Raw genomic sequence first — 27,891 nt, 5'->3', positions numbered from 1 at the left:
TAAGAGGAAGAAGGATCCATGAAGGTGAAAATTGTTCACAGGATTTGTATAAGAAGCACTGGGAAATACTGTTGCAATGTGTGTGCTGCAAATATTTTTATTTAAAAAAAGGGCAAATCTGTTTAGTATGAGGACTTCCATAAATTATATAAGAAAACTCAAATCCCCTCCCCCCCAAAATGACAGTTTACAGAAGAAATACTGAAATAGCTCTTAAATCTATAAAAAAGCTAACTCTCATTCAGAAGATATCCCCCCTCCCTTTTTTTTAGACCACAAAGGGCTAAATGTGGGATAATACAGTTGGAGAGGCTGAAGGGAAATAGGAACTATCGTATCATTCTAGTAAGAGAAGAAACCAGAATACTCTCTAAGGAGGCAGGAACTCTCCAAATAAAAGCACTCACAGGCTTGATGTAGCAATTCTACATCTAGAAATTCACTCTACAGATACACTGACACAGCACCATTTGTAATAGCAAAGGATTGCAATCAAAGCACTGCTAAATAATTGGTGGAACATTAATATAATACTATGAAGCAGGGCACCTGGGTGGCTCCAGTGGTTGAGCATCTGCCTTTGGCTCAGGGTATAATAATCCTGGGGTCCGGGGATTGAGTCCTGCATCAGGCTCCCTGTGAGAAGCCTACTTCTCCCTCTACCTATTTCTCTGCCTCTCTGTGTCTCTCATGAATATATACATAAAATCTTAAAAAAAAAAAAAAGTACTGTGAAGCTGGGGGGGGAAGTTGCTTTATACAAGAATAAAGTCAGTAAATTAATAGAATATTCTTGATGGGCACACATAATTAGTAAAAATAGCTATCTCTGGTGAGAAAAACCAGGTGAGAGTGGTTCAAAGTCATTTCTCACTGCATACCTATTTTGAAGACTTTAAAAATTTCAAGTGTAGGGGTGCCTGACTGGCTCAGTCAGTAGGATCTGTTGACGCCTGATCTCTGGGTCATGAGTTCAAGCCCCACACCAGGCACATAGTTTATTTAAAAAAAATTTTTTTTAAATGTATACTTCTTAACAACTGAAACAAAAGAAAACAAATGAGAATAAATCGAAATGTTAAGTTATTAATATTGTTTAGGTTGTAGGATGACAGAGGACTTTTTTTTTTTTTAAAGATTTTATTTATTTATGCATGCGAGACATAGAGAGAGAGAGGCAGAGACATAGGCAGAGGGAGAAGCAGGCTCCACTCCATGCAGGGAGCCTGACATGGGACTCGATCCCGGGTCTCCAGGATCCCACCCTGGGCTGAAGGCGGTGCTAAACCGCTGAACCACCAGGGCTGCCCAGGACTTGTTTTCTTTATGCATTTCTAGAACATACTGACCTTATTTTCATAATAAAATATTTTAAAGGAGATGACAGTATAAAGGAGGAAACTCCAGATAAGAAAGAATACAAGCAGGGGCACCTGGGTGGCTCAGTGGTTGAGTGCCTGCCTTTGGCTCAGGTTATGATCCCGGGATCCTGGGATCAAGTCCCTCATCAGGCTCCCCTAGGGGAGCCTACTTCTCCCTCTGCCTATGGCTCTGCCCCTGTCTCTCATGAATAAATAAAATCTTAAAAAAAATAAAAATAAAAAAGAACATATGCAAAGATTTAAGAGAGTAGGATGAACACAAAATACTTAGGTTATAATAAATAGACTAAATAAAGCAGAGTTTGTAACAATGAGATAACTTGTGCTTCACGTATAGAAAGTCTGTAATAAAGCTATAGAATGTATGTAGGATTACATTGGTAGCTAAACTCTTGACACTTTTGGTGCTAGACAACATAGTCTAAACTAAGCCATAGTCCTTTGTTGACATCATGCAGAAAATGACAAAAATACTGTTAAGATTAATCTGATAGATGAGAATGTGGCTACAAGTAAAAGCCGATTTCTGGCCTAGACATGTTTTATGTGGCACAGGTGGTATTTTAAGGGTCTGGAACAACCAGAACGTCCAGAAGCTTGGCATTGTTAAAAGCCCAGAATCCATGTAACAAACATGGTTTCCCTCTTTAGACAGGCTAGCTGCTCTACACGTGGTTTTCCTTTGTTGTGGCCTAACGAGACTTAATTCTTTCATGTTCTTGACTTTTCTGGTGTCCAGAGTTTCTGATTGCTAATAGACAACCAACTTAGGTCACTTGACATGAATCAGGAGCAAGGGTCTGAATAGGAATGGTGGTGAAAGAACCAGGAAGGCACAGCAGCAGGACCCCTAAAATGCAGACTGCCTTGTCAAAGTGTGGAGACTCAGGAGCCAGACTGCCTGGGTTGGAGACCTGGCTTCACTATTTACTAGTAAACTCTGTCATCTGGGACTAGTGAGCTACTTATTACTCCTCTGCCTCATTTTCCCCATCTGTAAAATGGAGATACAAAAGCACCTACCTATAGTTGTTAAGGGACAAATATTTGTAAAGCACTTGGCACGGTACTGACACATTTAATTTTCAAGTCTACTGCATGCCTACCATGAGCTTGGTTCTAAAAGAAAAATTCACAGACTGTATCTGTCCGGTATGGCAAAGGAAAGGAGAGCTATCAAAGATGATGGTACAGTGGAGATTTAGAAATTATTGACTCAAAGGTAACTGAAAGCCTAACAATAGATGAATTCTTCAAGGGACCTTCAGATAAAAATCAAATACCTGTGAACTAAGCCTCAAAAAACACCCTCAACTGGATACAGAAAGCTGAGGAGCCAGATAAGTGTGTTTACAAAGGTATAGTGTCTCACTTGGAATCGAGCACAAGAATAGAATCGTGTCAAACTTCCAGTTACAATAATTCCATCTTACACTTGTAAGACTTCAGTTTCCAGTTACTCATGATGATCTCACTGGATTCAAATAATTACCCCATAAAGTATAAGAATTATCTCCATTCCATTAAATGAAGAAAAACCCCAGAGATTAAATTATTACCTAAAATTACACAGCCATTAAGTTATAAAACAGGAAATCGAAATAACTAGTAATAAATTTCTCCTATAACAATTCTATAAGACTCATGATAAGTTGACCTTAACTTCATTATTCAGTGGAGCAAGTATTATGCTCCCCTCCCACTTTTTTTTGAAAAATAAAAACCAAATGACAAAGCAAATAAGAAACTTGATACTCACCAATAGACCATAAACCTGCCAGAAAAAAAACAACAACCTGACATTTTCCCTATTTGCCCAACAAGTTAATTACTACCTGTCATTTGTTTTTACTGATTTAAGAAAAAATTCTAAAAAAAAAAAAAAGAAAAAAGAAAAAATTCTTTGTTCATCCTCCAAAAAAAAAATACTTGCACAGTTACTGCTAGCCAGTTACAGCTACAGACTCTCAGTTCTCAAAGAGCTCAGTTGGGAAGAAACACTGGTAAATATCATTTCAATCTAATTTAAGTGCTACAATGAGTGTATGTAGAGAAGCAGCTGATCCAAACCCACGGAGAGGCAGGTGTGGTGCTGGGAAGATGAGGGGAAGATGCATGGGAATGAGTCGGGTAACGCACCTGCAGGGAGTTAGGAGAAGGTGCCAGGCAGTGTGGATACAAACAGGCTCAAGAGTAATCAATAATGCTTATATCACAAAGATGCAATATCCATTCAATTTTAATTATGTTACCTTTTATTATTTTACAATATATTTCAAAAAATGCCATTACAGTTGCCTTAACTGCTCTATAAGACCTGGAATAAAAGAACACTTAGAACACACAAACATCAAGCTGTAATACCTACTTGTACTGAACCATTACTACCAAAGAGACGTAGTTTTTTTTAAATAGGCAGATGTGTGGCGATGCAAAATAAAATACAAACTTGTTACAACAGAACAGTAAACTTTGTTTTAATGGCTATAGAAAGGAGGTGGTTTTGTTTTTGTTTTTCAACACATCTGGTTCTGGCAGCAAGTTTATTATGCATTTAAAACAATACAGGCCCTGAAAGCTTCTATTTTCAGTTGTGCGTGTCAGCTGAATCAGAGCCCAGATACATAAAAAATATTCTCAACACCCTCAATACCTCTCCCTCCAGAAGGTTGTGAACTCAAGATTGTTGTTGGTGAAGTATATTACAATAATTTTTTTCCAGTGACACTGGATGCTTTTAATTTTCTCTAAAAGAGAAGCGATGAAAATGCAAGGAAACCCTCAAGGGTCCAATTTTCACTTCACATTCTCCACAAGCAGTACAGTAGCAGCTCTACATGTTGATGAAATAGAATTTCAATTTCTCCATATGAGTTTCTTAATCATATTAGCACTAAAAATTTATCTGGATTTAGCTGGATTTCCACCAAAAGGAAAATTTTAGTTGCCAAATATTTCAGAAATTTAATAAAGCATTCCATATATGTAATTAGCTCTTATCTACCAAAAAATATATATGTATATATATTTATATTTATTTATCTTACCTTCACTGAAGTTCTTTTTTTCTGGCTGGACATGAGAACAAAATTAAGTGGACCAATGCTGGCTTTATTTCTTTATGAGCAATAATTTGATTCTTTTTTGTTCATTCAGTATGATTGCATGTTCATAATAAATTCACAAAAGGCAATACAAGGAAACACCTACTGAATAGGCATCTGCCAAGCAATTCATGTTTTAAGGTTAGACTCTACCAAATGGCACTATGGCATAGGCATTTGATTTTTGTTTTCTTTCTTCAAGTCTGTTAGTTCTTGACTTTTTTTTTTTTTTCTAGCAAGGGATGGTATATGAACACAAAGTAAGGACTAAAGACCATCTATAGTCGCTCTCAATATTATGCTGGACGGAACTCATAAGAGCTGATAAAAACCACACTGAGCAACAGTCAACTGGAGCATCTGATCACACTCAGTCTCCAATAGTACTTTGCTAATATACACGTTTCATTCTTCTCAGCTGATTCTGGGTTGATCTTATTAAAATTACAACAAAATAAGACGGCAAAGTTTTTGTAGACTTGTATTTTTAGAGGACTGCTTTGTCCGTATGAACGTGTTTTAATTTGCAAAATGTCTCTATAGTAATGTTCTTTCTATAAACATGGTTGGCAAAATTAAAAAAGGCACAAAAGGGGGATAATGAGAAACGTTTTCATCAATTTTCAGTGAAGAGTATCAAAGCAAGTATCCTTCATGAAGAAAAGCAGAGAAGATGTTCAGTAATTCATGCACAACTTGAGCTAAAACCCCCCCCACAAACCACCCCCCCCCCAACTTCTCTTCAGATAGGTCCTGAGGCTTGAGGAGAAAATGAGTTTTTCTAATCACGTGCTTCATGTAAAATAAAATGTAAAGCTGCACATACATATGTTTGGTTTAACAGTGGACCCATGTTTTTTAAAAAGTGAGGCAATTAAAGGAAAACAGAACCAAAATACCTTCATAAACAAAGAACTCCACCTGTAGCCTCTGTCCTTCTTACCACTTAGTGGGGCAAAACGTCCAATAAAATGTAAAATGCAGCATACGCAATCATATAATCTAAAAACTTTTCATGATAACTTATTGCAAATTGCACTTGACAGTTCACCACAACAATGGAAAACTGGCCCCTTGTTGGTTCACACAGTCCTTGAGACTCAAACTGAAGTCACCAGTAAAATGATCTGGATAAAAAGTTTGCAGCTGTGCTCAGCCAGCTAGCTCCACCCTCTGGGTGTGAGCCGACCCGGGACACTGCTTTGTCTTGCTCCTTTGTCGGACTCTCATCCTCAGGCAGGTAGTCAGGCAGTTCTGTGTTCTGCTCTACTTCCACAGGTGTATCCTGGAATGGGACCAGCATCTGATATGGAGAACATGTTAAGAGTTAGTATAAAATCAACCTAAGTGACACGGATACATGTCTTTAGTCAAAAGTCAATTTTACTCCTCATTCTAATCACTGTTTTTCTCAAGAGCTATGTTCCTTTAAAAATTTTCCTCTTACATGAAGGGTAGGCCCAATTGCTGAGCACAGAAAAGCAGAAATATGAAAACTAAGATGATTTTCTCCTGAGGCTCCAAGAATAAATGTGCAACTCCTGTCTATTTAAAGAAAACAAAAGCAAGTATTTGGCTACTGTAGGCCCCTGAACCTCCTTTCTGTGGGAAGACAGACAGGCTAAAGGGATACAAATCTGTCTTCCCTATCACAAAACTGGGGGCAAAAGTAGCAAGAGGCAAACACTTTCACCAAATTTATCTATCCATGGTGGGAACAGACCTTTATTTTTTGGGTTGGCAAAACTAAACTAAGGTTAAAAAGACTTTAAAAACCAATGCAAGGAAATTAGATATCCTTTATTTCCGTACAAAATTAGGAAAGCTTCTCCACTGAGATAAAGAACAGACTCTGAAATCCACAGAATATAAGAACAGACTTTGAAATCTATAAAATCTCTCTATATTTCTAACAGAGTTAACCTTAGCCAAAAAACATTAAGATAACCCGACCCAACAACACTCCTATATATTTGGCAACTAATAGCCTGAAAATAATAGCAATCTGCTAGCCACAAAGGATAATCAAGAGTCAGGTATAAAGAAAACTAAATAAAGCATTTACCTCTTCTCCACTTTCACTTTTCACAACTTGCTGAGCCTTCATAACCTTGGTTGATGCTATCGCTGATGCCAAAGCCTAGGCCAGGATTAAAAGGAACAATTTTGAACACTGATTGGTTTACCCATAAACTCAAGAATATTCAGCCATTTAAAATACTAACCTCTGCTTTCAAATCTGAACGGATCCGCACCACACATCTCTGAACAGCCATTTGAAAAGTAAAGCTAATAACACCTTTAATTTTTAACAAAGCCTCTTCACAGAGATTTCTCCGAGACTGAAAAGGTAAGAAAATCACAAATTATTAAAATTGCCAAATAATAAAAGGAAACAAATTAACTCAAACCACACTAAATTAGTCATTATATGGGGGGAGTGGGGTAATAAATATGCCTATTTCAGTTCTACCGTCTCATACTTAAGGGCATGCTGGATATAGTGTTTGGTCAAGTTTATTAAATTTTATAAAATCAACATACTAGTAATTCTTGCAGGATTTTTTTCAAGCTTCATTACTAATACTTAGTTTCAATAATTTTTATCAGAAACAAGTTTGCCGATGTTAATTCTTAATGCAAAAGGAATGGAAGAACAATACAGAAAAAAATAAATTTTTATAAATAAAGTTTTACTGGAACACAGCCACACACATTTGTTTATCTAATGTCTGAGGCTAGTTTCATACTATAGCAGAGTTAGTAGTTACAACAGAGACCATATCTGCTTAACCTAAAATACTAACTATCTGGTCCTTTAAAGAAAAGGTTTGCTGACCTCTGCTCTGGCTTAAAAATCTAAGGATAATTCTGATAAACTGATGTTACAGTTAGTGAGTGTTCAGTGTTTGAGTCATTTTTTTTAAAGCAGTTGGTATTTATAAATATCACTGCATCCTTCATTTATGGCATTCTCAATGGTTACCATTGCATTCTCAAGGGTTGTTTTTTTTTTTTTTAAAGATGTTATTTATTTATTTGAGAGAGGGAGAAAGGGAGAGAGAGCATGAGTGAGGGGTAGGAGCAAAGGAAGAAGCCAACTCAGCCACACAGGTGCCCCCTCAAGAATCCCTCATTTTAGTTTTCATTTTCCTCTGACAACACAGTGTCACATACTCCTTTAGTGTTTGACTCCTAATAATACACTACTGAGACCACTGTTTATTCCATCTGTCTCATCTTACCTACAAGGTCCAGTGCCTAAAACTAAGTGACTTTCTTTCCTACTTTGTCCCTTAGTAGACTATTCTCATCACTTCAACCATTATTACCATGGAAAACATAGATGTGTATCTCCAAGACGACTTTATTTTCGTTTGCTATCAGACATACCCACTTGGATATCAAGTGGTCATCTCAAACACAAGATCCAAGCAAAAATGGATTAAAAAGTAACTAGGGGGGTGCCTGGTTGGCTCAGTCTGTTAAACATCAAATTCTTGATTTCGGCTAAGGTCATGCATGGGATGGAGCCCGCTGTTGGGCTCCACACTCAGTAGGGAGTCTGCCTGAGAGCTCTCCCCCCCCACCTCTTCCCTTCCCCCTACTTATTTTCTCTCAAAAATAAATGAAATCTAAAAAGAAAAGAAAAAAAAGTTTCACCTTATCCCTCCCCTCCACCTCCAGCTCACATATCGTATCAGCACCTCTACATTTTCTTGTCTTTACTGAGACCAGGCATCTGAATCAGTTATTTCTGACATGACAGGCATCTGCAATTGACTCTAAGTCCCTGGATCACCCTGAGAAACACTGCTTCAAATTACCTGATTCACTCTTTTCTTCCATTGAATATAATCAATCTTCAAATTTATTCCAACAATCCTTTAAAAGAACTCTTTAATCATTGCTTTCCTCCCTACTAACATTATAGTACGGAGCCAGATTCAACTTGCTAACACTTTATTTTAGATTTTAGCAATCGATTTCATACAATACATTGCCCTGTTTTCTTGTCTGTGCTTTGTTGAGTTTTATCATTTGGTTTGTGCTAGCTTTCAAAAGGAACTGTATTATTTTTATTCATTAAACTTAGATGGCACTGGTGATATTTTATATATCCTAATCTCATCCATTCAAACAGTTTACATCTACCAGAGCTTGTTTTCTAGAAACTTTTCAGGACCTTGTGACCCCAGTTTCAGTAAGATAGTTGTTAACTATCTTATTTGGCAATGTCATGGATAATATGCATATGAAAATTTTCCCCTCACTCTTACTTCAAGAATCCTAAATCCTGAGGCCTAAATGCTGTGGATAATCTAAAGTAACCTACCTGGCATAGCTAAAAAGCTAAGTGGGAATCAGGTTGCTACTCTTAAATATGTAAAGTTATATAATTTAGCACTGCTCAAAATAACTTCAGGAAGACTTCCAAATCCAGTCAAGATGGAGTAACAAGGACTGGATCTAACCTCCAGGCTTAAACAACTGAAAATACAGACAAAATAAAATGAATAAAAGAATAATTTCCAGACAACGAGAAACAAACATCCCTGAGAAAAGGAAAACAAATGAAATGAGCTCCACAAGAATATGAACATATTGCCTAGAAAGTTTCCAGGCTATAACTTAGAAAAGGAGAATTCAAGGGAAACCAGCAGTCTTCTTCATTTAAGGACACCGCTGAAAATTCAGGGAGGTCAAGGCAACTATAATTCACAGGACAGAGCACAAGAGAGGGCAGAGCTATGCAAAGAGGGCCCACAGAGAGAGAGACATGCACTGGAGATCTGGAGTGAGCTCCTTTCAGGTTTTCAGCTGAATGATTATCAGTACATGCATGTGAAGAAAGAACCTGAGGTTAGATAAAGAACCAGGTTGCAAAGGAATAGAAGAAATAGTTCTGCAGGCTCAAATCACGCTGGAAATACTTCAGGTTTCCATCAGACAGAGTGAAAAAACTTTGATATATACATGGGGCATGAACAGAGAACCCAGACGAGTACTGACTCAGTAGCGTAGCAAAATTATCCCTAGGATAAAGGGTGCTATGGTCTTGCCTAACAAAACTTAAAAGCAAGCCTCAAAAAGAAGTGTTTGCAAGTAACTGTGATCGAGAACAAATCTCAAGAATATTTTTAAAGTATATGCATACAAATAAATATATGCTATATCCAACAAAGTTTGCAAATGCCTAGCATCCATTTAAAAATTACCAAAAATGCAAAGAAAAAAAAAACCCCAAACCAACCTGTAATTAGAAAAGTCAATCTATAGTTACAAAAATCTATAAAAAACATACTCAAAAACACAGATGATTAAATTAGTAGATAAGGGCATCAGAGATAGAAGTGTAAACATGTTAAGGAGATACACAAAAGACCCAAATAAGTCAAACTTCTAGACTAAGGGGAGCCTGGCTGGCTCAGTTGGTAGAGCATGCAACTCCTGATTTCAGAGTCATGAATTTGAGCCCCATTTTGGGCATGGAGCCTACTTAAAATAAGAAAATAAATAAATATAAATAAAACAATGTCTATGGTAAAAAAAAAAAAAACACTGAATGAGATTAACAGGAAACTAAACACTTGTAAAAGAAAAATTTAGCAAATACAACAACAGAAACTATCCAAAATAAAAGAGGTAAAAAAAAAAAAAAATTAAAAAAAAAAAAGAGCAGAGTATCAGTGATCTGTGAGACTTCATTTACATGGTTGAATATGTGTAATAGGAATCTCTGAAAGACCAAAGGGAAAGGTGGGCAGTAAAAATATTTGAAGAAATAATGGAGGGATGCCTGGATGACTCAGATGATTTGAAGAAATAATGGAGGGGCACCTGGATTGCTCAGTTGATTAAGTGTCTGCTTTGGGGTCAGGTCATGATCCAGCCCGCATCAAGTTCCTTGCTCAGTGGGGAGTCTGCTCCTCCCTCTTCCTTTGTTCTTCCACTCCCCTTCTGTGCTCTTTCTCTTTCAAATAAATATATAAAATCTTTAAAATGAAAAAGAGATAATGGAAAAAATTGCCCAAATTTGCTGCATACTATAAATTCAACTGAATAAACATGAAGAAAATTATATCAAGGCACATTATAAACAAATTGATCAAAAGCAATGATGAAAGAGAAACTCTTAGAAGTAGGCAGAGTGAGAAAAATAAGATATATTACATACAGAAAACAAATAAGAATAATAGAATCCTCGGGACACCTGGGTGACTCAGCGGTTGAGCATCTGCCTTCAGCTCAGGGCGTGATCCCACAGTCCCGGGATCGAGTGCCGCATCAGGCTCCCTGCGTAGAGCCTGCTTCTCCCTCTGCCTATGTCTCTGCCTGCCCCTCTCTCTGTGTCTCTCATGAATAAATAAATAAAATCTTTAATAAAAAAAAGAATAATAGAATCCTGAATAGAAACAAGGCAAGGAAGATGACAGTAATGTCTTAAAGTATGGTGTTTAAAAAAAAATCCTGTCACCTGGAATTTTACACTCAGTGGGGGTGGGGGGGTGGGGGGGGGAGAGGATTCTTCCAGACATACAAAACCAAAGGAGTTAGAGACTTCAATACCTGACTTTCAAAAAGAATACAATAACTAGAGAGAAGATGAGCAAGAAAAAGAAGACTTAAGTAACAGTATAAATAAACAAAACTTAACAAACACTTCTAATATTCCAAACAACAGTGTATACATTCTCAGGTATGTGTGGAACATTCACCAAGATAGACCATGGTAGGCCGTGAAACAAGCCTCAATATACTGAAAAGGATTGAAATCGTACAATGTTGTCAAATCTTACATGAAATGAAACTAGAAATTAATGACAAGGAAATTTGGAAAATTCAGAAATACATGGAAATAAAACAAACTCCTAAATAACCAATGTGTCAAAGAAATCACAAGAAAAATTAGAAAATACTTTGAAATGAATTTAAAAAACCCCACCACATAACAGATCTGATGGCATATAAAGTACTGCTTAAACAAAAATTTATATTCACTACATTAAAATAGAAAAAAATCTCAAATCAATCACCTAAATTTCCATTCTGAGAAAGCCCAAAGCAAAAGGGAGGAAAGAAATAATAAAGATTAGAGCAAGGAAAAAAGAAACAGAAAAAAGGGGAAAAAAATAGAAGAAAAAATATCAATGAAAATAAAGTTGGCTCTTTTAAAAGATCAATAAAACTGAAACCTTTTAGCTAGACTAAGAAAAAGAAAGAACACTCAAAGTACTAAAATCAGGAACAAAAGACATTATGACCAATCTAACTAAAACAAAAGGGTTTTAAGCAAATCTATGAACAAAAGTATGACAACACATTAGATACTTCAATGAAATGCACAAATTCTTGAAAAAAATAAAATTTCCAAAACTGACTCAACAAAAAACAAACAAACAAAAAAAAAAACAACAAACCTATAATTAGTAAAGAGATTAAATTAGTAACTAGAAAATATCCCATAAAGAAAGCTTTGGACCAAATGGTTTCATTGGTTAACTCTGTCAAATGTTTCAAAGAATCAACACCAATTTTTTTTCACAACTCATTCAGACAGTTCCCAACACATTTTATGAAGCCAGTGTTCCCCTGATACCAAAACCAGAAAAAGATATCACATGAAAGAAAACTATAAAAACTGTAAAATATACTGTAGGTAGACACATGCATAATGCCCCAACAGAATCCCAGCAAACCGAATACAGCAGCATATTAAAAGCAGCATATACCATGACCAATTGGGATTTACCTTAGCAATGAAAGGTTGATTCAGAATATGAAAATTAGAATGTGAAAATCAGAATATGAAAATCACCAATGTAATACATGATATTAATAGAATTCAACAATGAAAAGACAAATAAGCAATTTAAAAATAGACGATGAATAGGCATATCTTTAAAAAAGAAAATATATGACAAATTAAAGATGTATATAATAAACCCTAATGCCTGGAAAATGGCCAATAAGTATATGAAAAGATATTCAACATCATTAGTCACTAGGGAAATGCAAATCAATACCTCAATAAAACAAAAACAAAACAAAGCCAAAAAACCAAAAATCCCCCATATAAGATACCACTTCATATCCAGCAGGACAGCTATTAAACAACAGAAATGTATGTCGACAAGGCTGTGGAGAAAGTAGACTCCTCCTATGTTGCTAATGAGAATGTAAAACGGTGAAGCCATTGTAGAAAACACTCTGACAGTTACTTGAAAAACTAAATAAAGTTAATATATCATTCAGCCCCTCCACCCCAGGAACATATCCAAGAGAACTGAGAACATAAATCCACACAAAAACTTATACAAAAATGTTCACAGCAGAATTATTCATAATAGCCAAAAAGTGGAAACAACCTAAATGTCCATCAAGTGATAAATGAAAGAACAAAATACAGTATATCCATACAATGGAATATTACAAAGAGGAATGATGTACTGATACATGCTACAATAGGGATGAAACTCAGAAACATTATGCTAAGTGAAAGTCAGACATGAAAAGTCATATGACCTATGATTTCATTTATACACAATGTCCAGAGGAGACAAATCCATAGATACAGATAGTAAATTAGTGGTTATCAGGGGCAGGGGGCAGTGACTCCTAATGGGCATGAGGTTAACTTCTGGAGTAATGAAATGTTCTTGAATTAGATGGCTGTACAACCCTGTAAATATACTAAAAGAACTGAATTGTACACTTCAAAATGATGAATTTATAGTATGTGAATTCTATTTTAATTAAAAAAAAAAAACCTGTAAGAATTCATGGCCAGCAGACCTGTACTACTATAAGAAATGTTAACAAAAGTCCTTCAGACAGAAGGAAAATGGAATCAGATGAAAATACAGAATTTACACAAAATAAAAAGAGCCCTGGAAATGGCAAAAATGTAGGTGGACAGAAAATACTTTTTCTTATTTTTAAATGTTTTAAAAGAGACTGACTTTTTCAAAATCATAGAGACAGAAAGTAAAAATAGTGGTTGCCAGGGGCTGGGGGAAAGGGGAATTATTGCATAATGAATACAGAGTTTTATGTTTTACAAGATAAAAAACTGCACATTCATAAGAAGCATAGATGTGATGGTTACACAACATTATGAATGTATTTAATACCCCTGAACTATATACCTGACAATGGTTAAGACAGTAAATTTTATGTTTATCTGTATTTTATCACAATAAAGAAAAAATTTTAAATAAAGACTATTTAATGTACTAACAATGGGAGACCCATGCTCCTTTCCTTTTCGAGTCTGCCAGATGCTCCATCTGTATCTCTGTCTTCAATAAATTCCAAAAAGAATTTCACTTCTTCACTTCCAAAAAGATAAATAAAGTAATAATAATGCACTGGGGATTTATATCATAGGTGGAAGCAAAACATGTAATAACTGCAAGGAGGCAGAGAAAGAAGAAATGGAAGTATAATGTTCTAAGTGTATTCTATGCATGAAGTGATATAATATTAATTGAAACTTCAGTATGGTAAATTAGAGATATATAAAATAAACCCTAAATCAACCAACAAAAAGGAAGGAGAATTGTAGCTAATAAGCCAACAAAGGAAATAAAATGGAATCATAAAAAACATTCAATTAGCCCAAAAGGCAAAAAAGGCAAAGGGAACATCAAACTGTTGGGACAAATAGGAAGCAATTAGCAAGGAGTGCCTCGCTGGCTTAGTTGGAGAAACATGCAACTTTTGATTCCAGGTAGTGAGTTCAAGCCCCACGTTGGGTGTGGAGATTAAAAAAATACATAAACTTAAAAAATAAATAAATAAATAAAGGAAAGCAATTTAGCAAGATAGTTGTTTTAAAACCAACCATACCAATAATCATATCAAAAATAAATGACCTCAACACTCCATTTAAAAGGCAGAAATTGGGCAGCCCTGGTGGCGCAGCGGTTTGGCGCCACCTGCAGCCTGGGGTGTGATCCTGGAGACCCGGGATTGAGTCCCACATCCAGCTCCCTGCATGGAGCCTGCTTCTCCCTCTTACTGTGTCTCTGCCTCTCTCTCTCTGTGTCTCTGAATAAATAAATAAAATCCTAAAAAAAAAAAAAAAGAAATAAAAGGCAGAAATTTTCAGAATGGATTAAGAGGCAAGGCTCAACAATATAGTGCCTGTAGGAAATCTACTTGAAATATAGACATGAATAGAAGATATACACTAATCAAAAGCAAGCAGAAGAAACTAATATTAAAAGCAAAGTAGAATGAGTTCAGAAGAAACTATCCTGTACGACTATTACAATATTCTATATTAGAATACTATACTATATTCAATATTACTATGTTATACTATGCTACACTCTAAAAACTTGTGTACAACTGGTGTTATTTCTTCCTTAAATATTTGGTAGAATTCACCAGTGAAGCCACCCAGTACAAGTTTTCTTTATGGGAAGGTTTTTAACTACAAAGTCAATTTCTTTAATAGGTATTGAGCTATTCAAGTTATCTATTTCTTTTTTTTTTTTAAAGATTGTATTTATTTATTCATGAGAGACAGAGAGAAAGAGAGAGAGAGAGAGAGAAAGAGAGAGAGAGAGAGAGGGAGGGAGAGAGAGAGCCAGAAAGACACAAGCAGAGGGAGAAGCAGGCTCCATGCAGGGAGCCCGATGGGGGACTCGATCCCGGGACTCCAGGATCACGCCCTGGGCCGAAGGCAGGCGCTAAACTGCTGAGCCACCCGGGGACCCCCCCAAGTTATCTATTTCTTGAATAAACCTTGTCAATCTGTTTTTCAAAATTTTCTCCTATTTCATCTACATTATCAAACTTATTGGTATAAAGTTATTTAAAATATTTATTTTCCTTTTAATGTCTATAGGGTATATAGTGATGGTTTCTTTCTCCTATTTCTGGTATTGATAATTTGTGACTTTTGATCAATAGATCAATTCTATTGATCATGTCAAAGAATCAGCTTTTGATTTCATTGGTCTTTATTGTTTTTCATTTTACTAAATTGTTATGTTTCCTCTACTTACTTTGGATTTAATTGCTCTCTTTTTCTAGTTTCTTCAGGTAGAAGTTTAAGTCACTGAGATCTTTTCTCTCTTGTATATAAATATTTAGACATTTGGTGCTATTCAATTACCCTCTAAACTCTGCTTAAGCAGCTTCCCACAAAGTTTGATACGTTTTCACTTTTATTCAGTTTAAAATGCTTTAGAATTTCTCTTCTGATTTCTTCATTGACTCATGTATTATTTTAGAAATATATTAGTTTCCAAAATATTTGGGGGGGGGGTTCCAAATACCCTTCTGTTACTGATTTCTAATTTTTCATTGTGCTCAGAGAACATACTTTGCATAGTCCTTTTAAATTTATTAAGACTTGTTTTATGGCCTACAATAAGGTCTATCTTGGTAAATACCCCCATGCGTATGTGAAAAGAACGAATGCTATCCTGTTGCTGGATATGGTGTTGCATAAATATTGATTAGGTTAAAGTGGTTGTTAGTGTTATTCGAGTCTTTTATATCCTTAATTGATTTTCTGTATACTTGTTCTAGTAACTGAGTAGTACTGAAATCTCCTTATCTAACTGTGGATTTGACCATTTTTCCTATCATTTCTGTCAGTTTGGGCTTCATATATTTTGAAGTTCTATTATTAGAACATAAATATTTAAAATTATTATGCCCCTGACTGACAACTTTAGAACAAAATGCCCCTGTGGAACTTATTCTTCAAGACTTTCGGCCAGTGGGGCGCCTGGGTGGGTCAGTGGTTGAGTGTCTGTCTGCCTTTCACTCAGGTTATGATCCTGGGGTCCTGAGATCGAGTTCTGCATTAGGCTCCCTGTAGGGAGCCTGCTTCTCCCACTGCCTATGTACCTGCCTCTCTGTCTCATAAATAAATAAAATCTTAAAAAACAACAACAAAAAGACTGCTGACAAGTCACTGAAGAAACTATTTACAGTAGGACCCCCCTTCCCATCTTATCCACGGAGATCCATTCCAAGAATAGTAGGGGATGCCTAAAACCTCAGAAAGTGCCAAAACCTGTATATACTGTGCTTTTTTCCTGTACATACATGATACATTTATAAATTAGGCTCAGTAAGAAATTAACAACAGTGATTACTAAAACAAAGAATTATATGAATATGATCTTTCTCTCTCTCAAAATATCTTATGGTGGTAGTATATTTACCCCTCTTCTTCTCGTGATAATGTGAGGTAATAAAATGACTACGTGATGAGATGAAATAATATAAGCATTGTGACATAGCCTCAGGCAACTACTGACCTTCTGATGCTAAGTCAGAAGGAGGATCATCTGCTTCCCCACCCACCTTATGAACCATGTGTTTCTAAAAGTCTTACCGTATCATCAAGACCATCTATGTGCAAAACCACTGTTTTGGCACGTTTGTTTGTAGTTCCCAGAAAAAACTGAGCTTTCCTTCTACGTGAGTTCATTTCATTGAAACTATCACCATCTGCCATACTGGAAGATTGAAGAATGTCATAAATTTCAGAAGCCAGCAGTTTTGTTTCTCCTGGAGTTGTAGTCCTTAAAAAGAAACACATAAATTAATTAGTCTTGTCACTTCTGTTGATTCTATAATTTTATTCTCAACTTTGCAGAGCTGTGTTTTCTTCATTCTGATGCTTTGTTTGATGGAAAGACCAGTGAATCGTAGAATAATCAACAACATAGAAAAAGCATCTAGTTGATCATAAGGTCTTCTGATCTTATTTATTTTTTTTCTTAAAGATTTTATTTATTTATTTATTTTAGATGGAGAGAGCACGTGTGCATGTACACACTGTGGGGGTACTTTTAAAAGCAGAACTTTTAAATCCTACTTAGCTCCTCACAAAAACACCAAGTGTCATTGTGTCCAAAAGACTTTCTGCACTGGTAGAAATATTCTTATAGCTGCACTGGTCACTCACCGCATAGGGCCACTGAGCAACCACAACTAAAAAAAATGATTTTATTTACTTTGAATTAAATTTAAATTACCACATGTGGCAAGTGTCTACCATATTGGACAGCACAAATTACTGCTTATTAAACTGAATAAATAGTAAATATACATAACTGTAAAAATAACCCTCATTTCACTTATAGATAAGCTCAACTAAGTCCAAACCTTATAACATATATTCAAAGCTTTTAAATCTATTCTCAGGGCAGCCCCAGTGGCGCAGTGGTTTAGCGCCACCTGCAGCCCAGGGCGTGATCCTGGAGACCCTGGATGGAGTCCCACGTCAGGCTCTCTGTATGATGCCTGCTTCTCCCTCTGCCTGTGTCTCTGCCTCTATGAATAAATAAATCAAATCTTTAAAAAATAAATAAATAAATAATTCTATTTCCACTCAGATCCACCAACATCAGCTCATTTTGTCTTTTTATGAATACTTTTTACAGATGCCTTTTTTTCTCCATCAAAAGAGCTTTACCTAGATCATATGCTTTCAAACTCTTATTCCTCCCTTGAAGGCTCAACCTTAACTACTATCTTTGCGAAGCTTCCTCACCCCAACAATCCATTTCTCCCTCTACATTTAGAGTACTATGCTGGGGCGCCTGGATGGTACCCAGTCAGTTAAGTGTCCCACTCTTGGTTTTGGCTCAGGTTATAATCTCAGGGTTGAGAGATCGAGCCCTGTGTTGGGCTCCACGCACACGGCAGAGTCTGCTTGAGATTCTCTCTCCCCCTTGTACCCTCTAAAATTAGTAAATAATAAAATATTTTTTTAAATAATAAAATACTATAATTGTACTCATACTACTGATCTTAATTTTCTGTTTTTCTCTTCAAGAATGGAGATCTATTCTCTCCACAGGGCCTCACTAAACTTTTTAGAATCCTTTTATTTACTTAATGAGCAGAAACACTTCAATTTTCAATATTCAAACTATAAATCTTCAAACTATACAGAGCTTCAATTCCAGGGGTACTAATTTAGCAATTTTCTAGGCACTCAATTTACTATACTCACTGCTACTGTTGACCACAGAGATCAATTACCTTGAAAAATTTTGGCTGTGTATTGCAAGAAGCGATCAAAAAGACTATTTTGAGGGGAGAGATGTCTCAGCACTTTACTGATAGCTGTTTTTACAGTATTGAAAAGGTCACTGCAGTTCTGAGATACTTTAAATACTAGCCAACCACAAACTGTAAAAAGTATGAGGACAATAGTTAAAGATACTCATGAATTTAGGAGGAAAAAAAACAATGTCTTTGCTACCCCTTTCCACCACCAATACTGTTTTCAAGCATTTGCACCAACTAAGAAAAAGAATAATCACAACATATAATAGAAGACTCAACTAATGATCTTCCTATAAAACACTTTAAAATGAATACATTACTTCAAAAACTGTTCCTGATGAACCAGTAGTGATGAAAAAATATTAAAACACTATAACAACAACAAAAAAACAAACAAAAAAAACCCCACTGTAACATCTTATTATCTTCCTGTCCTGCAGAGTAAGAACTATAACAGTAGTTCTAAGCCACGCAGGGCTTATTAACACCTTTGAGAAGATGATGTAAAATTCGAGAATGTTTCGTGAAAAATGCAAATACAAAAATTTTCTACATCAAATTCAGTGAATTTATGTACCTACCCATGCCATCCATCTTATATCAACCTGGAAGAGGTTAATATTTTTTAGTTAAACATTTTTTAAATTGATCTAAAATTGGAGAAGGTAGAATAGGAGAACAGCAATGTAGCAATCCATTCACTGTTTGAAAAAATTCAATAAAATAGAAACAATTGGTAAGAATATAATCAATACTACTGGGAAAAAACAACAGTGATAAGACACAAAAGTATCTTTACTCTTTGACTCATAATTCTTCTACTGGAACTTGTTAAGAAAATAATCCGTGAAATAAAAGTAATCCAAATATAAAAATAGCCTTTTATAAATAGGCAAAGAAATTTTAGAACAGTACTGCCCAATATAACTTTCGGAGATGATGGAAATGTAATAAATTCGTCATATGACTACTGAGTAATGAGAATATGGCTTGTAAGTACACGTGAAAAATTGGTTTTTACTTTTTTTTTTTTTTAAAGATTTATTTATTTGACAGTTGACAGAGAGAGAGAGAGAAGAGAGAGAGAGAGAGATCACAAGCAGGGGGAGCGGCAGGCAGAGGAGGAAGAAGCAGGATCCCTGTGGCGCAGGTAGCCCTCTGGGATCATGACCTGAGCCAAAGGTGTATGTTTAACCAATTGAGCTACCCAAATGCCCCGGTTTGTAAATTTAATTTTAATTAAATTTAAGCTGCCTGAAGTGGCTAATGATAACCATATTGGACAGAAGTTTTAGTAAAAAGGGAAGATAGCCTCTGCTGTCAGTTTCCTTAAGCTAACTCTTCTTTTCCTGGTTAATTATTGCTCCCATCCGTCTGACAAACCATTCCTCTGATACCTTTTCTGACTGAGGTCCTATAAAAGATTTGGCTCTATAAGGAAAGTATGTAAGTGACTATTTTCTCAATTCTCTGGGAGATGGTATAGAGCTAGAGCCATTCCAGATTCACAGGAGAGAAGATAATCTGTACATCTATTGGATTTCTTAGGGGCTGGGGCTTAATTCTCTCATAAACCTGTACTAGTCCATATTAACAGCAACAGAGGGGAGAAAATTCCATTTATTGATTAAAACAATATACAAAGGTTATACATGTGCATTTACAATCGTCTGCGCTGCTAGAGGGGCTATTTGCACTAACTTTTAATTAGAAAATTAAGGATTTACAAAAAAAACAAAAAACAAAAAAAGAAAGTTAAGGATTTACAACAAACTATATTTTACCTATAGAGTTACATAGTATGCCTGCTTAGATAAAGCAATTACAGAGGACAGATTAGAAAAATGGTTCTAGTAAATAAAGACACCCACCACCACCGTTTTTAACTTCCTTATTTCATAATTCCAAAATTTCATCATTTTCACAAGGTAATAAATTCCTTTCTAGAAGATTTTGTTTCTATCTACTTAAAAACCAAAGCCAGAGTGCCTGGGTGGCTTAGCTAGTTCAGCATCTGCTTTTGACTCAGGTCCTGATCTCAGGGTCCTGGGATCCAGCCCCATGTCTGGCTTCCTGCTCAGTGGGGAGTCTGCTTGAGATTTTCCCTCTCCCTCAAACCCCACCCCCACCCCCATTTGTGCTCTCTCTAAAAATAATCTTAAAAAAAATTAAAAACCAAAAGATTTTAAAAAGATAACAATCAAATCAATGTGATGTTTTACTGTTAAGAATGGTCTTCAGGAGTACTCAAAGGACTAATTTTATTGCTACCTTTCTTATGAAACAGGAGATCTATTTATAGACCCAGATCTCTCTTAAAATGAAATAAAATTCTGTCTTAGGCAAAATTAAATTAACAAAAGCACATAAGAAAACTGAATTACAAATGAAGTTATTTCTTGATCTGGGCACTAGAGGTATCATTCAATAAATCAATTATAAATAATTATGTCCTTATTTTTAAAAAATACTTTTAAACCAAAAAGGAAAATCCAAGAGCATCTACAGATTTGAAAGCTATCTTAGTCTTTAAAAAAAAAAAAAAAAAAAAAAAGGGATCCCTGGGTGGCGCAGCTGTTTAGTGCCTGCCTTTGGCCCAGGGCGCGATCCTGGAGACCCGGGATCGAGTCCCACATCGGGCTCCCGGTGCATGGAGCCTGCTTCTCCCTCTGCCTATGTCTCTGCCTCTCTCTCTCTCTATCATAAATAAATAAAAATTAAAAAAAAATTTACTGTTCAGGGATGCCTGGGTGGCTCAGTGGGTGAGGATCTGCCTTTGGCTCAGGTCATGATCCCGGAGTCCTGGGATCAAGTCCCACATCAGACTCCCCAAGGGGAGCCTGCTTCTCCCTCTGTCTATGTCTCTATCTCCCTTTGTGTCTCTCATGAATAAATAAAATAAAATCTTAAAAATTACTGTTCAAATACTATCATTCAAAACATTCAAAAAGAAAAAGTCTAGAGTTTTATGGTATATTTGGCCATAAATGTAAGAGAGATTGTATAATTAAACAAGTATTAATTGCCCTAATCTTTTAAGGCAAGTACAGACTGAAAGAGCTGATTTAATGCCCTGGATTTAATTCAGTCTTTAAAATCTGACATCAAAAAAAAAAAAAAAAAAACTATCTTGAAAAGTTCTTTCATCTAAGTAATTAGAATTTTGCTCTCAGTAATTTACTATTCCATAATGAAGTATATTGATTCCTCACCACTTTTTCTAATTAGTCTTCTATACTGAAAAGGTTCACAAAACTATTCATAAAACACAACTAAAAGAACCTTGATCTTTATTATATATCAAAAATAATTTTAATTATGAATATATTTTCTTATCTGTCCTAAACACCAATTTACTCTTATTCTAGATGCCACTAGTAACATTTTATATTACTCATAAAGGCCAGGTGAGACTTCCATATTATACTCTACAAAAGCAATAAATATACTATTTTACTATTAATGCTTGCTTTTATCTTTTGAAAAAATCCTAACTTTTCCATTAGGAATTGCTCTTGCTTTTTTTTTTTTTTGTTTTCCTGTATATTGTTTTCTAAGAAAAAGTGTTCTGGTAACATTTATGCAACTCAAAAAACATTATCCCTCACTTTCCAATGCAAAAAAATCTAACTTAAAAGGGGTTCTAAGAAAGAAGTCAACAGCTCTGTTCAGGTAATCCAACACAGGGAAACCATAATCCTTGAGCCAAAGCCCACTTATTTATATATTAACTATGACTGTTTTGACCCACTAGGGTAATGGCAACAGAGACTGTATGTCCGGCAAAGCCTAAAATATTTACTGTCTAACTTTTCAAGGAAAATATTTGTCAACTCTGTTCCAAATAATTACAAAAAATACACTGAAAAAAAAAACTACAAAGGATGTGGGATGTAACTGCACCCATTAAGAATGATGCTGCAGGAAAATGGCTCAGAAGAGTGTTCCTGATATATTAACTACTACCTCTGTCCTTATCTTTTATGAAATATATTAGCATCAGATTTCTCAAAAACAAAATAAAAATCAAGGCAAAATGGAGCAAAATGGCAACAACATTTTCAAGAATCTCAAGAAAACAAAAGGGAGCCATGGATCTAGTCCTTCAAGTATTAAGGTTATAGAAAAGGAGTTTTAAACATGAAAGAAATCATGGAATATTTGAGCCTTTCTTGAGCAATCTACTAGACAATGAGCTTCAACACCAACCAAGAGATGACTAGGAAAACTTTTACAAAAGGACTGAGAATGAGCATTCTCTATATTTAACTGTGGCTAGAAGTTTAAAACAAACGTGGGAAAAAGAATGAAATGTTCTACAGAGCAGGAATAACCCAAATTAAAAAAAGAAGAGTCACCTGAAACTACCATAACATTGTAGATCAACTATATACAAAACAAAATTTTTTTAAAGGAAAAGGGAGAAGAAAAGTGCTAGAAAAATCTCAATGACTATGGAATACATATAGGTGGGAATCAAAAGATTATCATTAAAAATATCAAGATATGGGATTCCTGGGTGGCGCAGCGGTTTGGCGCCTGCCTTTGGCCCGGGGCGCGATTCTGGAGACCCCGGATCGAATCCCACGTCGGGCTCCCGGTGCATGAAGCCTGCTTCTCCCTCTGCCTATGTCTCTGCCTCTTTCTCTCTCTCTCTGTGTGACTATCATAAAATAAATAAAAATTTAAAAAAAATCAAGATAGGGAATCCCTGGGTGGCTCAGTGGTTTAGTGCACCTGCCTTTGGGCCAGGGCGTGATCCTGGAGTCCCGGGATCTTGCAGCATTGGGCTCCTGGCATGGAGCCTGCTTCTCCCTCCGCCTGTGTCTCTGACCCTCCGTGTGTGTGTGTGTGTGTGTGTGTGTGTGTGTGTGTCTATAATGAATATATAAATTTTAAAAATATTTTTAAAAATTATCAAGATAGTGGAAGTTTAAATAAGAAAACTCAATACTTTTAAGAAAATTGTAAGTGCAGGGAAGCCTGGGTGGCTTAGCAGTTGAGTGTCTGCCTTCAGCTCAGGACTGATCCCAGATCTGGGGATCAAGTCCTGCATCAGGCTCCCTGGGAGGAGCCCGCTTCTCCCTCTGCCTATGTCTCTGCCTCTCTTTCTGTCTGGCTCATGAATAAATAAATAGAATCTTAAAAAAAAAAAAAAAAGAAGAAGTGTAAGTGCAAAAGCAACCACTGTTAACAGTAAGATAAATCTTTTTAAGTATCAGAAGAAATTTTTAAAAGAAGAAAACTATGCAAAGATATACTACTACCACATAATATACATGCTAACTGTAACAAAAATGAATTGAGATTAAACCTATCAGTCACTCAATAAATACATATGGACTTAGCTCACCAATTAAGAGAAAAAAATTTTCCATTTGGCTCACAAGACAACTAAAACAAAGTGATTCAGAAATAAAGGAATGGGCAAATGTAGACCAGGCAAATAGAAACAATGATTACAGGGCTTGTATACTCAGCTCAACACAGAATTCCAGCTCTAAATAAAAGCATTAACATGACAAAGGGTACTTTTTCTAATCCTAAAAGACATACTTCACAATGAATATATGTATGTTATGAATATTTATGTACCAAATAACCTGTATGGACAGTGAATGATAAAACAAATTAAAATGGTAGAATTAGGGAATCTAGTATGTATAAGGTATCTAGATAGAGTTGTATGGTTTTTACAACTTTTCCGTAAGTCTGATATCATTTCAATCTAAATTTAAAACCACATAAAGAAATAAAGAACACAAAAAATAAGGTACAAATTTTTTAGTCAAGATTTTAACAAGAAGAGACTCATTTATTATGGCATCTTTTCAAAATCTAAGATTTTTGAAAGTTCTCCAAATGAAATGAGATATTTTAAAGTTGAGATGCTACACTTTATTATAGTGGCTTTTATTTATAATATACCTCATATTATATATTCACAAGTACTTTTATAAAAACGCATCTTATATCAGAAATATTACTCCTGAAATACCGATTACAATGTCTTACAAATACCAAGACCAAATGTCTTAAATCAGATTTAGATGTTCTCCTAGGTTGACATTCTGAAAATTCTCTTCATAAAGGGATCTAGAACTAAAAAAATAAAATGTAAAAGGGTTCTAACCTTTTAAGAGGGTTTTATTTATAGAAGAGATTAAAATTAGAACATAATGCCAGATTTATCCTGAATGACAGAGAACTTTCAGTTCTCTTCACAATTAGAAAAGTGAAAGTGACAGTGACTTTGAAGTCAATCCAATTGTTGATTTGTAAGCATCAATTTGACCTCAACACAAGTAAAACCTATTGTTGAATAAGTGTTAAAACCTCAGCAAAATTCTGTAACAAAACAAAATATGGTGATTAAGAGTGAAAATTTTAGTTGCAGAATCTTCTCTATTTTATAAAATAATTTTCTCAGTTTCCCATGTGAAGAATAATGTCTACTTTCTAAAGATTTTATTCATTTATTTGAGAGAGAGAGAAAGAGTGTGTGTAAGAGCACAGGTACATGCACAGGGAGAGGGACAGAAGGGGAGGGAAAGGGAGAGATACCTAAGCACACTCCATTCTAGGTGCAGAGACCTATGGGGCTCAATCCCACTACCCTAAGATCATGACCTGAGCTGAAATCAGGAGTCCACGCTCCATCAACTGAGCCACCCAGACACTCCAATGTCTAGTTTCCATACCTACTTCTGCTGTTTGGTTTCCCCTTCAATCACTGCAGAGTGGAAGGTTTCTCTTTAGTCAATAGAGAAACATCCCTTCACAACATATTTTCATGTTCTATGAATCTTTCTGGAGTATGGGAAGACTTTATACTTCCTTAGTTCCACAGTTCCTTGGAATCATAGCTAAAACTCTAACTCAGTACTCCTAAACAGAAATATTGTTTGGAATCCCATCCTAACTGGCTGGCTATCATGGGACAGCCATACTGAAGAAAGCAATTAGAGCAATAGATCTCTTGTGCTATAGCTTAGCAAAGTGATCTATATAATAATGAGGTGCCAATTCATTCATAAACTAGTTAAGTTAGACTAACAATAAATCAGTCACCTGTATCTAGTAACGCAGATGTCAAATGGAATATAACGTCTAAGCGTGTATTTACCAAATCAGTTATGCATATATAAAACTCATCCTGACCTATGTAAGAATTTTTCATTCTGATTTTTAACAGAGGTACCCAAAAGAAAGCAGATGAAGAGATTATAAAACTTACAAGAGCAATCTAATTTCTCAAAAGAAAATCATGTCCAAACCACAAGACAGTTCACAAAACAAAGTTAAACATGCTGAACCAAAACCTGAGTCTAACACTTCTTTAATACTTCACAATCTTCATGTTTACAACCCACTTAGTCTTATTAAATAACTTTTGATTATATTCAAATACAAAAATAGACTTCTAAGATGCTTATTTTGGTAAAGAGGTGACTTTTAAAAAGCCTAAAAGGCAACCTTCAAATCTGAGATCTCCAATAGTCAAATGAGCTGCAAAATGTACATATAAATTATTACATCATATCTCCACTTTTGAGAGGGCTATCGGATCAAATTATAATGGAGCATACAATGGTTGTACATCTGTTTTACTACTGGAGAAGCCGGCAATGATCACATTGTTCTAAAAAACATACCTTGAGTTAAAAAGCTAAGCCACTTGTGGCAACCAAAGAGACACACTACATGGACGTCCCTTTAAGAAAGAAGCTTGCCTTGGGCAGCCCAGGTGGCTCAGCTGTTTAGAGCCGCCTTCAGCCCAGGGTGTGATCCTGAAGACCAGGGATTGGGATCGAGTCCCACATTGGGCTCCCTGCATGGAGCCTGGTTCTCCCTCTGCCTGTGTCTCTGCCTCTCTCTCTCTCTGAGTCTCTCATGAATAGTGATCCTGAAGACCAGGGATTGGGATCGAGTCCCACATTGGGCTCCCTGCATGGAGCCTGGTTCTCCCTCTGCCTGTGTCTCTGCCTCTCTCTCTCTCTGAGTCTCTCATGAATAAATAAATAAATTCTTAAAAAAAAAAAAAAAGAAAAAAAAAAGGAAAGAAGCTTGTCCTTTAGCTGGAGGAAGCAGAGTGGCAGAGGCACCAGCTGTCATGACTTTGAGATCCATCACGCCATTTCAACCTTCATACCAAGGCCTGGTTCTTCCCCCCCTGACCAATGACTGAGCAGTGGAGACACTAGGGCCTGGTCATTTCTGCCCAATGCAAAACTCATTCTCAGGGTAATCCCTGCTCTGGATTACCTGCTGAATTAACTATCAAATTTGCACTGCAATCTGAGACTCCTTGCCTCACTGTTTCCTCTCTATTCTTTTACAGATGACAGATCTGCATTGAAATTTGAAGACTGTAGTCCTGCTTCATTATCCTCTATCTTTATAGACCTTACCCACAACAAACCTCTTCCATTTCTAACTTCATCTTAAAATCTCCTCTCCAGATGATATATAAATGACCTGAACTGACATACCACTTATCTTACAAAGATATAGTCTCCCTACTATTTTAGAGATGTCTCTCTCACATATATACACATTCACACATACACACATATATACTAAAACCTTAGCCAACCAAACTAAAAACTGCTTCACAGGTTTAATCTATGAGACCTCTAAAACTTGCTCTAAATATTTAAAGTTCAAATTTACAGTGGTTCATCTATGACCCTGTGAAGGTCTACTTCTGGTTCTCTTCCACCTGAAATGCCAGAATTTCTAAAGAAGCAGCTTGGGTTAACTCAGTAGATTGATCAAAGCAAATGTGGACTAAATCTACTTGTTGGTCAGTGTTGAGAAAAGTGCAAGAGGAACTTTTATATATTTGACAGTGTAGGAAATTGTCTAATCCTGGCATAATTACTGTAGTACTTTGCCTAAGGTGAGAGTTTCAAACTCACTGGTGAAATAAACCCAACTATTCATGATTTAAAAATCAAATTAAATTAAAAATAAAGTTCAAATTTAAAGTATATTTTGATATAACAACATTAATTTTTTCATCTAATTTCTTATACTTAAATAATTTTTCACCATGTTTTGAACTTCAATACCAACACCTGTTACAGGATATACAATCTTAAGTTCATCACATAAATAAAATAGCCCTGGGGATCCCTCGGTGGCTCAGCAGTTTAGTGCCTGCCTTGGGCCCAGGGTGTGGTCCTGGAGTCCCGGGATTAAGTCCCACATCAGGCTCCCTCATGGAGCCTGCTTCTTCCTCTGCCTGTGTCTCTGCCCCTTTCTCTCTCTGTCTCTCATGAATAAATAAAATCTTTAAATAAGTAAATTAATAAATTAATAAATAAAATAGCCCTACAGAAGCATTATGCTTG

At 35.8% G+C, this 27,891-nt stretch overlaps 1 protein-coding gene across 2 annotated transcripts in view; it reads right to left on the bottom strand.

The window, feature by feature from the left end:
• Positions 1-3,614: 3,614 nt before the first annotated feature.
• The window catches only part of ARMC1 (armadillo repeat containing 1), a 39,105-nt gene continuing 14,828 nt past the window's right edge, over positions 3,615-27,891 (bottom strand). For both annotated transcript variants that reach the window (XM_055318463.1, XM_055318462.1), the window contains exons 4-7: positions 16,851-17,040; positions 6,712-6,828; positions 6,552-6,626; positions 3,615-5,789 (exon numbers count right to left, since the gene is read on the bottom strand). In XM_055318463.1, the coding sequence (XP_055174438.1) occupies positions 5,598-5,789; positions 6,552-6,626; positions 6,712-6,828; positions 16,851-17,040 (574 nt within the window). In that variant the 3' untranslated portion in view covers positions 3,615-5,597. The remainder of the gene's footprint in view (positions 5,790-6,551; positions 6,627-6,711; positions 6,829-16,850; positions 17,041-27,891) is intronic.

Source organism: Nyctereutes procyonoides, unplaced genomic scaffold, assembly GCF_905146905.1.
Source record: "Nyctereutes procyonoides isolate TBG_1078 unplaced genomic scaffold, NYPRO_anot_genome, whole genome shotgun sequence".
Classification (NCBI taxonomy): Eukaryota; Metazoa; Chordata; class Mammalia; order Carnivora; family Canidae; genus Nyctereutes; species Nyctereutes procyonoides.
The sequence above is the reverse complement of the archived record's forward strand: the minus strand, read 5'-3'. Positions and strand labels throughout refer to the sequence as shown.